At 61.1% G+C, this 16,614-nt stretch overlaps 1 protein-coding gene across 1 annotated transcript in view; it reads right to left on the reverse strand.

Moving 5' to 3' along the window:
- The window catches only part of lclat1 (lysocardiolipin acyltransferase 1), a 73,054-nt gene that overhangs the window by 42,341 nt on the left and 14,099 nt on the right, over positions 1 to 16,614 (reverse strand). Inside the window, 2 exon segments of the mRNA XM_087984817.1 lie at positions 11,972 to 12,170; positions 12,250 to 12,415. Coding sequence (XP_087840943.1) covers positions 11,972 to 12,170; positions 12,250 to 12,414 — 364 coding nt within the window. The 5' untranslated portion in view covers position 12,415.

Raw genomic sequence — 16,614 nt, forward strand, 5'->3', positions numbered from 1 at the left:
GGGGATGTGGGGAAGGGGGGAAAGCGGGGGAGGGGATGGGGATGTGGGGAAGGGGGGAGGGGAAGGGGGGAGGGGAAGGGGGGAGGGGAAGGGGGGAGGGGAAGGGGGGAGGGGAAGGGGGGAGGGGAAGGGGGGTGGGGAAGGGGGGTGGGGAAGGGGCGAGGGGAAGGGGGAGGGGAAAGGGGAGGGGAAAGGGGAGGGGAAAGGGGAGGGGAAAGGGGAGGGGAAGGGAGGAGGGGAAGGGAGGAGGGGAAGGGAGGAGGGGGAAGGGAGGAGGGGAAGGGAGGAGCGGGAAGGGGGGCGGGGAAGGGGGGCGGGGAAGGGGGGCGGGGCAGGGGGGGGGAAGGGGGGCGGGAAGGGGGGGGGAAGGGGGCGGGGAAGGGGGGCGGGGAAGGGGGGCGGGGAAGGGGGGCGGGAAGGGGGGCGGGGAAGGGGGCGGGAAGGGGGGCGGGAAGGGGGGCGGGGAAGGGGGGAGGGGAAGGGGGGGGGACGGGGGAGGGGAAGGGGGAGGGGAAGGGGGGAGGGGAAGGGGGGAGGGGAAGGGGGAGGGAAGGGGGGAGGGGAAGGGGGGAGGGGAAGGGGGGAGGGGAAGGGAGGGAGGGGAAGGGCGGGAGGGAGGGGCGGAGGGGAAGGGCGGGAGGGGAAGGGCGGGAGGGGAAGGGCGGGAGGGGAAGGGCGGGAGGGGAGGGGCGGAGCGGGAAGGGCGGGAGGGGAGGGGACGGGAGGGGAGGGGCGGGAGGGGAGGGGCGGAGGAGGGGAGGGGCGGGAGGGGAGGGGCGGGAGGTGAGGGGCGGGAGGTGAGGGGCGGGAGAGGTGAGGGGCGGGAGGGGAGGGCGGGGAGGGGGAGGGGAGGGGAGGGGAGGGGAGGGGGAATGGGGAGGGGGAGGGGGTAATTGGGGAGGGGGGCGAGTGGGGAGCGTGGGAGGGGGAAAGGGAGGAGGAGGGGGGAGAGGGAGGGGAATGGGATGAATGGGGATGTGGGGAAGGGGCGGGAAGGGGTGAGGGGATGGGGATGTGGGGAAGGGGGGAGGGGAAGGGGGGAGGGGAAGGGGGGAGGGGAAGGGGGGAGGCGGAAGGGGGGAGGGGAAGGGGGGAGGGAAGGGGGGAGGGGAAGGGGGGAGGGGAAGGGGGGAGGGGAAGGGGGGAGGGGAAGGGGGGAGGGGAAGGGGGGAGGGGAAGGGGGGAGGGGAAGGGGGGAGGGGAAGGGGGAGGGGAAGGGGGGAGGGGAAGGGGGGAGGGGAAGGGGGGAGGGGAAGGGGGGAGGGGAAGGGGGGAGGGGAAGGGGGGAGGGGAAGGGGGGAGGGGAAGGGGGTGAGGGGAAGGGGGGAGGGGGAAGGGGGAGGGGGAAATGGGGGAGGGGGCAGAGGGGAGGGGGGACGAGGGGAGGGGAGAGGGAGGGGAGAGGGAGGGAGGGGGAAGGGGGGTGGGGAGAATGGGGGGGAGGGGGAGGAGGGGGGAAGTAAAAGGGGGAGGAGGGGGAGGGGGAAGGGGGAATGGGTGAAGGGGGGAAGGGGGAGGGGAAGTGGGGAAGGGGGGAGGGGAATGGGGGAGGGGAAGGGGAAGTGGGGAAGGGGAGGGGAAGTGGGGAGGGAAGGGGGAACGTGGGGAGGGGAAGGGGGAAGTGGGGAGGGAAGGGGGAATGGGGGATGGGGGAGTGGGAATGGGGGATGGGGAGGGGTGGAGGGCGTGGAGGGGGGGAGTGGCGGGAGAGGGGGAGTGGGGAGTGGGGCAGTGGGGGTGTGGGGGCTGTGGGGGTGTGGGATGGGGGATGGGGAATGGGGAATGGGGAATGGCGGGATGGGGGATGGGGGAAGGGGGATGGGGGATGGGGGATGGGGGATGGGGGATGGGGGATGGGGGATGGAGGTGAGGGGAGTGGGGGAGGGGGAGGGGGAGGGGGGAGGGGGGAGGGGGGAGGGGGGAGAGGGGGAGCGGGAGGGAGTGAGGGGTGGAAGTGGGGAGGAGGGGTGGAAGGGGGGAGTGGAGGTGGGGAGGGGTGGAGGTGGGGAGGGGAGAGAGGGGGAGGAGGGGAGGAGGGGAGGAGGGGTGGAGGGGTGGAGGGGGTGGAGGGGTGGAGGGGTGGAAGGAGGAGCGGGGAGGGGTGGAAGGAGAAGGGGGAGGGAGGAGGGGAGGAGGGGGAGTGAGGAGGGGGAGGGAGGAGGGAGGAGTGGGGAGTGAGGAGGGGAAGGGTGGAGGGGGGAGGGGTGGAGGGGGGAGGGGTGGAGGGGGAGGGGTGGAGGGGGGGAGGGGGCGGGGTGGAGGGGCGGAGAGGGGTAGGGGGAGGGGGAAGGGGGGTATGGGGGAGAGGGGTATGGGGGAGAGGGGTATGGGGGAGAGGGGTATGGGGGAGAGGGGAGTATGGGGGAGAGGGGAAGGGGGGAGAGGGGAAGGGGGGAGAGGGGAAGGGGGGAGAGGGGAAGGGAGGGAAGGGGGGAGAGGGGAAGGGAGGGGAGAGGGAAGGGGGGAGAGGGGAAGGGGGGAGGGGGAAGGGGGGAGAGGGGAAGGGGGGAGAGGGGAAGGGGGAGGGGGAAGGGGGGAGGGGGAAGGGGGGAGGGGGGAGGGCGGAGGGAAGGGGGGAGGGGGAAGGGGGGAGGGGGAAGGGGGGAGGGGGGAAGGGGGGGAGGGGGAAGGGGGGTGAGGGGGAAGGGGGGAGGGGGGAGGAGGCGGGAGGGGGAAGGGGGAGGGGGGAAGGGGGAGGGGGAAGGGGGGAGGGGGAAGGGGGAGCGGGAAGGGGGGAGGGGGAAGGGGGAGGGGGGGAGGGAGGGGGGGAGGGGGGGAGGGGGAAGGGGGGAGGGGGAAGGGGGGGAAGGGGGGAAGGGGGAAGGGGGAAGACGTGGAGGGGGAGGGGAAGGGGCAGGGGGGAGGAGGAGTGGGGGAGAGGGGGGAGGGCGAGGGGGGAAGGGGTGGAGGGGGAGGAAGGGGTGGAGTGGGGAAGGGGTGGGGGGAGGGGAAGGTGGAGGTGGAGGGGGAGAGAGGGGAGAGGAAGGGGGGATGGGGTAAGGGGGAGGGGTGGAGGGAGGGAGGGGGAAGGGGGGAAGAGGGGAGGAGGGCGGGAGGGGGTGAGGAGGGGTGAGGGGGGAATGGGGGAGGGGGGTGAGGGGAGGGGGGAAGGGGGGAGGAGGGGGGAGGAGGAATGGGGAGCGGGAGGGGGGAATTGGGGAGGGGGGGAGTGGGGAGCGGGGGAAGGGGGAGGAGGGGAGAAGGGAGGGAAGGGGGGGAAGGGGAGGGGAAGTGGGGAAGGGGGAGGGGAAGTGGGGCAGAGGGGAGGAGAATGGGGAGAGAAGTGGGGAAGGGGGGATGGGAAGTGGGGGAAGGGGGTGGGGGAAGTGGGGAAGGGGAAGTGGGGAAGGGAAGTGGGGAAGGGGGGAGGGGAAGTGGGGAAGGGGGGAGGGGAAGTGAGGAAGGGGGGAGGGGAAGTGAGGAAGGGGGGAGGGGAAGTGAGGAAGGGGGGAGGGGAAGTGGGGAAGGGGGGAGGGGAAGTGGGGAAGGGGGAGGGGAAGTGGGGAAGGGGGAGGGGAAGTGGGGAAGGGGGAGGAGAAGTGGGGAAGGGGAGGAGAAGTGGGGAAGGGGAGGAGAAGTGGGGAAGGGGGAGGAGAAGTGGGGAAGGGGGAGGAGAAGTGGGGAAGGGGAGGGGAAGTGGGGAAGGGGAGGGGAAGTGGGGAAGGGGAGGGGAAGGGGAGGGGAAGTGGGGAAGGGGAGGGGGAAGTGGGGAAGGGGGGAGGGGAAGTGGGGAAGGGGTAGGGAAGTGGGGAAGGGGGGTGGGGAAGTGGGGAAGGGGGTGGGGAAGTGGGGAAGGGGGCGGGAAAGTGGCGAAGGGGGGAGGGAAAGGGCGAAGGGGGGAGGGAAAGGGCGAAGGGGGGAGGGGAAGGGGGGAGGGGAAGTGGGGAGGGGAAGTGGGGAGGGGAAGTGGGGGAGGGGAAGTGGGGAGGGGAAGTGGGGAGGGGAAGTGGGGAGGGGAAGGGGGGAGGGGAAGGGGGGAGGGGAGGGGAAGGGGGGAGGGGAAGGGGGGAGGGGAAGGGGGGAGGGGAAGGGGGGAGGGGAAGGGGGGAGGGAAAGGGGGGAGGGGAAGGGGGGAGGGGAAGGGGGGAGGGGAAGGGGGGAGGGGAAGGGGGGGAGGGGAAGGGGGGAGGGGAAGGGGGGAGGGGAAGGGGGGGAGGGGAAGAGGGGAGGGGAGAGGGGAGGGGAAGAGGGGAGGGGAAGAGGGGAGGGGAAGAGGGGAGGGGAAGGGGAGGAGGGGAAGGGGGGAAGAGGTAGGGGAAGGGGGTGGGGGAAGGGGTAGGGGAAGGGGGTAGGGGAAGGGGGTAGGGGAAGGGGGTAGGGGGAAGGGGGTAGGGGAAGGGGGGTAAGGGAAGGGGGTAGGGGAAGGGGGTAGGGGAAGGGGGTAGGGGAAGGGGGTAGGGGAAGGGGTAGGGGAAGGGGGTAGGGGAAGGGGGTAGGGGATGGGGGTAGGGGAAGGGGGTAGGGGAAGGGGGGTAGGGGAAGGGGGTAGGGGAAGGGGGTGGGGAGTTGGGAGGGCGGGAGGGGGTGAGGGGTGTGAGGGTGTGAGGGGGTGAGGGGGTGAGGGGGGTTGAGGGGGTGAGAAGGGGTGAGAAGGGGTGAGAAGGGGTGTGGGGAGAGAGGGGAGGGGGGGATGGGGAGAGGGGGGAGAGGGGGGAGAGGGGGGAGAGGGGGGAGAGGGGGGGAGAGGGGGGAGAGGGGAGGGTTAAGGGTGGAGGGGTGGAGGGGTGGAGGGGTGGAGGGGTGGAGGGGGGAAGGCGGGAAGGCGGGGAAGGCGGGAAGGCGGGAGGGGGTGAGGAGGGGTGAGGGGGGAAAGGGGGGAAAGGGGGGAAAGGGGAGAGGGGAAAGGGGAGGGGGGAAAGGGGAGGGGGGAACGGGGGAGGGGGGAAACAGGGGAGGGGGGAACGGGGGAGGGGGGAACGGGGGAGGGGGGAACGGGGGAGGGGGGAACGGGGGAGGGGGGGGAACGGGGGAGGGGGGAACGGGGGAGGGGGGAACGGGGGAGGGGGGAGCCAGGAGAGGCGGGAGGGGAGGGGCGGGAGGGGAAGGGCGGGAGGGGAAGGGCGGGAGGGGGAGGGGCGGGAGGGGAAGGGCGGGAGGGGAGGGGCGGGAGGGGAGGGGCGGGAGGGGGAGGGGGGGGAGATGGGAGGGAGGGGGGAATGGGGAGGGGGAGGGGGGGAATTGGGGAGGGGGGAGTGGGGAGCGTGGGGAGGGGGAAAGGGAGGAGGAGGGGAGGGGGTGAGGGGAGGGGGTGAGGGGAGGGGGTGAGGGGAGGGGGTGAGGGGAGGGGGGTAGAGGGGAGGGGGTAGAGGGGAGGGGGTAGAGGGGAGGGGGTAGAGGGGAGGGGTAGAGGGGAGGGGTGAGGGGAGGGGTAGTGGGGAGGGGTAGAGGGGGAGGGGTAGAGGGGGAGGGGTAGAGGGGGAGGGGTAGAGGGAGGAGGGGTAGAGGAGGGGAGGGGGTAGAGGGGGAGGGGTTAGAGGGGGAGACGGGAGGGGGGAGAGGGGGGGAGAGGGGGGAGAGGGGGAAGGGGGAATGGGTGAAGGGGTGAGGGGGAAGGGGGGGAAGGGGAGGGAGGAGGGGGAAATGGGGAGGGGGCAGAGGGGAGAGGGGGAGGGGAGAGGGGAGGGGGGGGAGAGGGAGGGGAGGGGAGAGGGAGGGGGGAAGGGAGGGTGGGGAGAATGGGGGGGAGGGGGGAGGAGGGGGGAAGTAAAAGGGGGAGGAGGGGGGGGGGGGAGGGGGGAAGGGGGGAATGGGTTTAAGGGGGGAAGGGGGAGGGGAAGTGGGGAAGGGGGGAGGGGAATGGGGGAGGGGAAGGGGAAGTGGGGAAGGGGAGGGGAAGTGGGGAAGGGGAGGGGAAGTGGGGAGGGAAGGGGGAAGTGGGGGAGGGAAGGGGGAAGGGGGGGAGGGGAAGTGGGAGGGGAAGGGGGAGAGAGGGGAGGGGGGGAGAGGGGAGAGAGGGGAGGGGGGGAGAGGGGGGAGGGGGGAGAGGGGGAAGAGGGGAGAGGGGGAAGAGGGGAGAGGGGGAAGAGGGAGAGGGGAGGGCGGAGGGGAGAGAGGGGAGATTAGGGGCGAGGGGAAAGAGGAGGGGGAGGGGGGATGGGAGTAAGGGGGGAGGGGTGGAGGGGGGAGGGGGAGGAGGGCGGGAGGGGGTGAGGAGGGGTCAGTGGGGGAACGGGGGAGGGGGGAATGGGGGGAGGGGAGGGGGAGAGGGGAGGGGGAGAGGGGAGGGGGAGAGGGGAGGGGGAGAGGGGAGGGGGAGAGGGGAGGGGGAGAGGGGGAGGGGGAGAGGGGAGGGGGAGAGGGGAGGGGGAGAGGGGGAGAGAGGGAGAGGGGGAGAGGGGAGGGGGAGAGGGAGAGGGGGGAGAGGGGAGGGGGAGAGGAGGGGAGGGGGGAGAGGGGAGGGGTGAGGGGGGAGAGGTGAGGGGGAGGGGAGGGGGGATGGGAGAGGGAGGGGAGGGGGGGAGGGGGAGACGTGAGGGGGGAGAGGGGAGGGGAGGATGGGAAGTGGGGAGGGGAAGGGGGAAGGGGGAGGGGAAGTGGGGAAGGGGGGTTGGGAAGGGGGAGAGAGGGGAGGGGGGAGGGGGAGGGGAAGTGGGGAACGGGGGAGGGGAAGTGGGGAACGGGGGAGTGGGGAACGGGGGAGGGGGAGTGGGGAACGGGGGAGGGGGAGTGGGGAACGGGGGAGGGGGAGTGGGGAAAAGGGAGGGGAAGTGGGGAAAAGGGAGGGGAAGTGGGGAAAGGGGAGGGGAAGTGGGGAAAGGGGAGGGGAAGGGGGGAAAGGGGAGGGGAAGGGGGAAGAGAGGGGAGGAGGGAGGGGAAGAGAGGGGAGGGGGGAGGGGAAGAGAGGGGAGGGGGGAGGGGAAGAGAGGGGAGGGGGGAGGGGAAGGGGGGAGGGGAAGGGGGGAGGGGAAGGGGGGAGGGGAAGGGGGGAGGGGAAGGGGGGGAGGGGAAGGGGGGAGGGGAAGGGGGAGGGGGGGGAGGAGGGGCAGGGGGAGGAGGGGGGGAGCAGGGAAGGGAGGGGGAGGGGAGGGGGGAAGGGGGGGAAGGAGGGAGGGGAAGGGGGGAAGGGGAGAGGGGAGAGGGGGGAGGGGGGAGAGGGGGGAATGGGGGGAGGGGGGAATGGGGGGAAGGGGAAGGAGGGGGGAGGAGGGAAGGGAAGGGGGGAGGAGGGAAGGGAGAGGGGGGGAGGGGGGAAGTGGGGAGGGGGGAGATGGGAGGGGGGAAGTGGGGAGGGGGGGAAGTGGGGAGGGGGGGGAGGGGGGGGAGGGGGGGAGCTGCAGATAAATGGGGTGAGGTGACAGGATGATGAAGTGGGGATAGGTGAAGACAGGTACAGGGTATGACCTGGTTGGTCAATGGGAGGGATGTATCTGGTTGCTAGTTGGAAGGAAGGGCTGAAGAGAGAAGTGGAAGGGAGGGAGAGGGGCCTGGAAGGAAGTCGGTCAAGTGACAGACTGTCATAGTCATACTCACAGAATCCTACCTTACAATGTCCCAGACCCCACCATCACCATTGCCATCCCTGGGTAAGTCATGTCCCACCGGCAGGGCAGACCCAGCAGAGCGGGCAGTACAGTGGGATACCATCAGGAGGGAGTTGCTCTGGGAGTCTCCAACATTGACTCTGGATCCCATGAAGTCTCATGGCTTCAGGTTAAACGTGGAGAAGGAAACCTCCTGCTGATTACCACGTACAATCCTCCCTCGGCTGATGAGTCAGTACCCTCCATGTTGAACAACACTTAGAGGGAGCACTGAGGGTGACAAGGACACAGGATGTACTCTGGGTGGGGGGGGGTTTCACTGTCCCACCACCGAGAGTGACTCAGCAGCAGCATTACTGATCGAGCTGGTCAGGTCCTAAAGGACATCGCTGCCAGACTGGGTCTACAGCAGGTGGGGAGGGAACCAACAAGGGGGAAAAACATACCTGACCCCATCCTTACCAATCTGCCAGGAAAGCAGACCACTGCACAGTCACAGTGGGCCCAGCAGTAAGAGAGACAAGGAAAAAACAATGACTGCAGATGCTGGAAACCAGATTCTGGATTAGTGGTGCTGGAAGAGCACAGCAGTTCAGGCAGCATCCAAGGACAGGCAAAATCTGAGGACAGGCAAAATCGACGTTTCGGGCAAAAGCCCTTCATGATGAAGGGCTTTTGCCCGAAACGTCGATTTTGCCTGTCCTCGGATGCTGCCTGAACTGTTGTGCTCTTCCAGCACCACTAATCCAGAAGTAAGAGAGACAACTCCAGAGTTTGTTGGCCCAGCAGGCAGTGGCAGAGGAGTATCGGCCCAGCGGCAAAAATGGTACCTAAGGATTGGCAACTTTGGTGTTGTTTGGGTGCGGTGTAGATGGCAGTGGGGCGGTGGAGGAGGGTAGGCAGTGCAGGTGTCGGTGATGGGGTGATAAGCTGGCTCAGAACTGATGGAGTCTCTAAGCTACAGGCAGTTCTTCTATAAGCTGTGCTCTTGTGCAACCCGGTGTTATAGAAAAATCATGCTTTAGAAACAGCACTTAAAGTGTTGGAGTTGTAATCGCCTTCCAGACCAACATGTTTTAAAAGTTCACACTGCAGAAACAGCGTGCCCAATTCGTCAAACGCCAATTCACATTAACAAAAGGCATATTATAGCAGAATAACCAGTCAATCCTTCTCCTTCATTCTTAAATTATTCAAAATGGCGCCAAATTATAGAGAAAAAGATAAGTTCCTCCACTGTACTTTACTGTATTCTTACTGTAAAATATAGATGATAGTAAAATCATTCATTCATTCATTGTGGAGACAAAGTCCCACCTTCACATTGAGAATCCCCTCCATCATGTTGTGTGGCACTATCACTGTGCTCAATGGGACAGAGTTTGAACAGATCGAGCAACTCAAGACTAGGCATCCATGAGGCACCGTGGGCCACCAACAGCAGCAGAACAGTACTCCAGCACAATCTGTAACCAGCACATTTTTTCGGTGGTGGTTGCAGTGGGAGGAGAGACAGTGAGGATCAGGGTGCTGATGGGAAGGGAAATTTAAAGGATAAAAACTTACCTCGTACTTAGGGGGAGCGCACACTGAGCAGGAGCAGGAGCCGACACAGGACTGCTGGGCAAGTGCAGTTATATACGTGGGCTGTTGCTTTACCTGAAGCATTACTCGGGTAGTGTCTCCCACCCATCAGGGCATTTGAATGTTCCTCCTACAGAATGTGGGAGGTAAGGGTCACCACGAGTGTCCCTGTTGACTGCATCTGCGGAAAGTGCACCCAACTCCAGCTCCTCGGAAACCGCGTTAGGGAACTGGAGCTGAAGCCGGAGCGAGATGAACTTCGGATCATTCGGGAGGCAGCAGGGGTTATTGAGAGGAGTTACAGGGAGGTAGTCACACCTCAGGTAAATGAGGGTGGCAGATGGGTGGCAGGGGACGGAAAGGGAACCGGCAGGCAGTGCAGGGATGCCCTGTGGCCTTCCCCGCAACAACAAGCATACTATTTTGGATACAGTTGGGGGAGATGACTTACCAGGGGTTAGCAAAGGAGCACAGGTCTCTGGCACAGAGTCATAGAGATATACAACATGGCATAGAGTCATAGAGATGTACAACATGGAAAAAGACCCTTCGGTCCAACCTGTCCATGCTGACCAGGTATCCCAACCCAATCTAGTCCCGCCTGCCAACACCCGGCCCATATCCCTCCAAACCCTTCCTATTCATATACCCATCCAAACAGGACTACTTGCATGTCAAACAGCATAAACAGCAACTGCTAGACAGAGGTAAAGGATGCCACAACCAACGGGTCAGATTGAAGCTCTGCAGTCTAGCCACATCCAGTTGTGAATGGTGGTGGGCAATTAAACAATTCACTCGGGAGCAAGCCACACAAATTTCCCCAACCTCACTGAAGGCCCCAGCCTCACAGACACCCCTCTTCAGTCAATTCAATTCACTCCATGTGATAGGAAGAAACGGTTGGAGACACTGGATACTGTAAAGGCAATGGGCCCTGACAACATTCCAGCAATAGGACTGAAGACGTGTGCTCCAGAACTTGCCGCTCCCCGAGCCAAGCTGTTCCAGTACAGTTACAACACCGACATCTACCCGACAATGTGGGACATTGCCCAGGTGTGTCCTCTATATAAAAAGCAGGACAGATCCAACCCGGCCAATTACTGCCCCATCAGTCTCCCCTCGATCCTCAGTAACGTGATGGAAGGGGTCAGTAACAGCGCTATTAAGCAGCACCCGCTCAGCAATAACCTGCTCAGTGACACCCAGTGTGGGTTCCCCAGGGTCACTCAGCTCCTGACCTCATTCCAGCCTTGGGTCAAACATGGACAAAAGAGCTGGATTCCAGAGGGGAGGGGAGAGGGACAGCCCTTGACATCAAGGCTGCATTCGACCGAGTGTGGCATTAAGGAGCCCGGGCAAAACTGGAATCGATGGGTATTGGGGCCAAACTCTCCACTGGTTAGAGTCATACCTGGCACAGAGGAAGATGGTTGGAGTTGTTGGAGGGTCAGTCATCTCAGCTCCAGGACACCTCTGCAGGAGTTCCCCAGGGGAGTGTCCTAGGCCCAACCATCTTCAGCTCCTTCATCAATGACCTTCCCTCCATCATAAAGGTCAGAATTGAGGATGTCCATCAATGATTGCATACGGTTTAGCCCCATTTGCAACTCCTCAGATACTGAAGCACTCCATGTTCAAATGCGATAAGATCCCACAATCTCCAGGCTTGGTCTGAGAAGTGGCAAGTAACATTTGCACCACACAATGCCAGGCAATGACTATCACCAAAAGAGATAATCTAACCATCACCCCTTGACATTCAATGGTGTTGCCATCACTGAATACCTCACTAGCAGGACCCTCTGAGTTACCATTAACTAGAAATTGAACTGAATTTGCTATAAAAACACAGAGCCTACAAGAACAGGTCAGAGGCTGGGAATACTGTGGTGAGTAGCTCACCTCCTGACTCCCCAAAGCCTGTCCACCATTTACAAGGTACAAGTCAGGAATGTTGATGGAATACTCCCCACTTGCCTGGATGGGGGCAGCTCCAACAACACTCAAGAACCCTGACACCATCCAGGACAAAGCAGCCACATCTACAAACACTCACTCCCTCCCCCACCGACGCTCAGTAACAGCAGTGTGTACCATCTACAAGATACACTGCAGAAATTCACCAAAGATCCTCAGGCAGCATCTTCCAAACTTACAACCACTTCCATCGAGAAGGACAAGGGGCAGCAGATACACGGGAACACCACCCCCTCCAAGGTCCCTTCCAAACGACACCCAATCCTGACTGGGAAATACCTCACCGTTCCTTCAGTGTCACTGAGTCAGAATCCTGGAATTCCCTCCCTAACGATATTGTGGGTCAACCTACAGCACATGGACTGCAGCGGTTCAAGAAGGCAGCTCACCTCCACCTTCTCAAGGGGCAACTAGGGATGGGCAAAAAATGCTGGGCCCAGCCAGTAATGTCAGCATCACACAAATGCATAAAAAAAGTCTAAACATCAACGTTTACAAGTTTCACCCCTTTGATAACATTCTTTAATTTTACTATCCAAGTGAAGAACGTGACACTCCCCCACATTCAGCTTCACTCGGCTCCCTTCAAACTGTCTTTACAAGTTGAAAATGATTCTTCCCGGTGAATGGCTGGGTTTCAGAAGTAAGAGTGCTCGCTGTGGGCAAACAGAGGCAAGGTTCCCTCTCAGTTCAACCATGAGCTGAAAAATGTGTTGCTGCCTGACCTTCTGCGTTTTTCCAGTAACACATTTTTCAGCTCTGATCTCCAGCATCTGCAGACCTCACTTTCTCAGTTCAACCATACCAGTCTACGCTCAGTCAGACAATGCAGACATCTGGACTGACACTGCCTGTCCAGCACACCCACTATACAATGAAACCCTCAGTCATGGAGAGAGCAATTAACAGTCAGGCTGACTCACCAAAGCCTGGAATGGATTTGAGGGATGATTTCAGGCAGATCTTCTCCATTCTGAGGTAGCTATATCGGAGGAGGCAGTTCCACATGTACATCCAGTCCAGGCGTGTCCGATGATTCATGATGATCACACTGCGCTCACCAGGTACAAAGCCATCGCCAGTGATAACCACCCTCACACCAAGTACCATCTCCAGCAGAGCCTGGCAGAAACACAGCACAGTCAGAAGGAGCATGCTCTGCCCGACTGGATCAGCACTGCTTCCTATGACTGTCACTTACCACAGGGAGAGTGAGCCAGACAGCAACGATCCGGTCAGTAATCCAGCGATACACCGAGGTGGACAGCAGCATGACAGGGAGGAACGGAGCCAACATGAAGATACTGCCAAAAAAACTGCTGAAGAACAGCAACAAGAGGATCAGGGTGCCCTTCAGGGACAACATCCTGCAAGACAAGAGTGGGACAGTCAACATCTCACACACCAGAGGAAGCACACCATTCACAGAGGGTTCAATCAAACAAGGATGGTCACTGGGGTACAGTACTGGGGTGGGGACAAGTCTGTCACTGTATAACACTGGGGTACAGTACTGGGGTGGGGACAAGTCTGTCACTGTATAACACTGGGGTACAGTACTGGGGTGGGGACAAGTCTGTCACTGTATAACACTGGGGTACAGTACTGGGGTAGGGACAGGTCTGTCACTGTATCACACTGGGGTACAGTACTGGGGTAGGGACAGGTCTGTCACTGTATAACACTGGGGTACAGTACTGGGGTGGGGACAGGTCTGTCACTGTATAACACTGGGGTACAGTACTGGGGTGGGGACAGGTCTGTCACTGTATAACACTGGGGTACAGTACTGGGGTAGGGACAGGTCTGTCACTGTATCACACTGGGGTACAGTACTGGGGTGGGGACAGGTCTGTCACTGTATAACACAGGGGAACTGTACTGGGATGGGGACAGGTCTGTCACGGTATAACACTGGGGTACTGTACTAGGGTGGGGACAGGTCTGTCACTGTATAACACGGGTGGGGACAGGTGTGTCACTGTATAACACTGGGGTACTGTACTGGGGTGGGGACTGGTCTGTCACTGTATAACACTGGAGTGGGGACAGGTGTGTCACTGTATAACACTGGGCTACAGTACAGGTGGGGACAGGTCTGTCACTGTATAACACTGGGGGACAGTACTGGGATGGAGACAGGTCTGTCACTATATAACACTGGGGTACATTACTGGAGTGGGGACAGGTCTGTCACTGTATAACACTGGGGTACAGTACTGGGGTAGGGACAGGTCTGTCACTGTATCACACTGGGGTACTGTACTGGGGTGGGGACAGGTCTGTCACTGTATAACACTGGAGTGGGGACAGGTGTGTCACTGTATAACACTGGGCTACAGTACAGGTGGGGACAGGTCTGTCACTGTATAACACTGGGGGACAGTACTGGGATGGAGACAGGTCTGTCACTATATAACACTGGGGTACATTACTGGAGTGGGGACAGGTCTGTCACTGTATAACACTGGGGTACAGTACTGGGGTAGGGACAGGTCTGTCACTGTATCACACTGGGGTACTGTACTGGGGTGGGGACAGGTCTGTCACTGTATAACACTGGGGAACTGTACTGGGGTGGGGACACGTCTGTCACGGTATAACACTGGGGTACTGTACTAGGGTGGGGACAGGTCTGTCACTGTATAACACGCTGGGGTACAGTACGGGAATGGAGACAGCTCTGTCACTCTACAACACTGGGGTACAGTACTGGTAGGGACAGGTCGATCAATGTATAATACTGGGGTGCAATACTGATGGGGACAGTTCTGTCATTGTACAACACTGCGGTACAGTACTGGTGGGGACTGGTGTTTCACTGTCTAACACTGGAATACAGTACTGGCATGGGGACAGGTGTGTCACTGTATAACAATGGGATACAATACTGGAGAGGACACGGGTCTGTCACTGTATAACACTATGGTACAGTACAGGGGTGGGGACAGGTCTGTCACTGTATAACACTGGGGTACAGAACTGTGGTGGGGACAGGTCAGTCACTGTATAACACTGAGGTACAGTACTGGGGTGGGGACAGGTCTGTCGCTGTATAACACTGGGGTACAGTACTGGGTGGGGACAGGTCTGTCACAGTATAACACTGGGGTACAGTACTGGGGTGGGATCAGGACTGTCACTGTATAACACTGGGGTACAGTACTGGGGTGGGGACAGGTCTGTCACTGTGTAACACTGGGGTACAGTACTGGGGTGGGGACAGGTCAGTCACTGTATAACACTGGGGTACAGTACTGGGGTGGGGACAGGTCTGTCGCTGTATAACACTGGGGTACAGTACTGGGGTGGGGACAGGTCTGTCACTGTATAACACTGGGGTACAGTACTGGGGTGGGATCAGGACTGTCACTGTATAATACTGGGGAACAGTTCCGGGGGGGACAGGTCTGTCACTGTATAACACTGGGGTAACTGTACTCGGGTGGGGAGAGGTCTGTCACTGTGTAACACTGGGGTACAGTACTGGGGTGGGGACAGGTCTGTCACTGTGTAACACTGGGGTACAGTACTGGGGTGGGGACAGGTCTGTCGATGTATAACACTGGGGTACAGTACTGGGGTGGGGACAGGTCTGTCACTGTATAACACTGGGGTACAGTACTGGGGTGGGGACAGGTCTGTCACTGTATAACACTGGGGAACTGTACTGGGGTGGGGACAGGTCTGTCACTGTATAACACTGGGGTACAGTACTGGGGTGGGATCAGGACTGTCACTGTATAATACTGGGGAACAGTTCCGGGGGGGACAGGTCTGTCACTGTATAACACTGGGGTACAGTACTGGGGTGGGATCAGGACTGTCACTGTATAACACTGGGGTACAGTACTGGGGTGGGGACAGGTCTGTCACTGTATAACACTGGGGTACAGTACTGGGGTGGGGACAGGTCCGTCACTGTATAACACTGGGGTACAGTACTGGGGTGGGATGGGTCTGTCACTGTATAACACTGGGGTGGGATCAGGTCTGTCACTGTATAACACTGGGTACAGTACTGGGATGGGGACAGGTCTGTCGCTGTGTAACACTGGGGTGGGGACAGGTCTGTCACTGTATAACACTGGGGTACAGTACTGGGGTGGGATCAGGACTGTCACTGTATAATACTGGGGAACAGTTCCGGGGGGGACAGGTCTGTCACTGTATAACTCTGGGGTACAGTACTGGAGTGGGGACAGGTCTGTCACTGTATAACACTGGGGTACAGTACTGGAGTGGGGACAGGTCTGTCACTGTATAACACTGGGGTACAGTACTGGGGTGGGGACAGGTCTGTCACTGTATAACACTGGGGTACAGTACTGGGGTGGGGACAGGTCTGTCACTGTATAACACTGGGGTACAGTACTGGGGTAGGGACAGGTCTGTCGCTGTATAACACTGGGGTACAGTACTGGGGTGGGGAAAGGTCTGTCACTGTATAACACTGGGGTACTGTACTAGGGTGAGGACAGGTCTGTCACTGTATAACACTGGGGTACAGTACTGGGGTGGGGACAGGTCTGTCGCTGTATAACACTGGGGTACAGTACTGGGGTGGGGACAGGTCTGTCATGGTATAACACTGGGGTACTGTACTAGGGTGGGGACAGGTCTGTCACTGTATAACACGGGTGGGGACAGGTGTGTCACTGTATAACACTGGGGTACTGTACTGGGGTGGGGACAGGTCTGTCACTGTATAACACTGGGGGACAGTACTGGGATGGAGACAGGTCTGTCACTATATAACACTGGGGTACAGTACTGGAGTGGGGACAGGTCTGTCACTGTATAACACTGGGGTACAGTACTGGGATGGAGACAGGTCTGTCACTGTATAACACTGGGGTACAGTTCTGGGGTGGGGACAGGTCTGTCACTGCATAACACTGGGGTACAGTACTGGGGTAGGGACAGGTCTGTCGCTGTATAACACTGGGGTACAGTACTGGGGTGGGGAAAGATCTGTCACTGTATAACACTGGGGTACTGTACTAGGGTGGGGACAGGTCTGTCGCTGTATAACACGGGTGGGGACAGATGTGTCACTGTATACCACTGGGGTACTATACTGGGGTGGGGACAGGTCTGTCACTGTATAACACTGGGGTACAGTACTGGGGTGGGGACAGGTCTGTCACTGTATAACACTGGGGTACAGTACTGGGGTGGGGACAGGTCTGTCATGGTATAACACTGGGGTACTGTACTAGGGTGGGGACAGGTCTGTCACTGTATAACACGGGTGGGGACAGGTGTGTCACTGTATAACACTGGGGTACTGTACTGGGGTGGGGACAGGTCTGTCACTGTATAACACTGGGGGACAGTACTGGGATGGAGACAGGTCTGTCACTATATAACACTGGGGTACAGTACTGGAGTGGGGACAGGTCTGTCACTGTATAACACTGGGGTACAGTACTGGGATGGAGACAGGTCTGTCACTGTATAACACTGGGGTACAGTTCTGGGGTGGGGACAGGTCTGTCACTGCATAACACTGGGGTACAGTACTGGGGTAGGGACAGGTCTGTCGCTGTATAACACTGGGGTA

The sequence above is a fragment of the Chiloscyllium plagiosum genome, unplaced genomic scaffold, assembly GCF_037043375.1.
Source record: "Chiloscyllium plagiosum isolate Xiang-an unplaced genomic scaffold, Cpla_swu_hap1 HiC_scaffold_3, whole genome shotgun sequence".
Classification (NCBI taxonomy): domain Eukaryota; kingdom Metazoa; phylum Chordata; class Chondrichthyes; order Orectolobiformes; family Hemiscylliidae; genus Chiloscyllium; species Chiloscyllium plagiosum.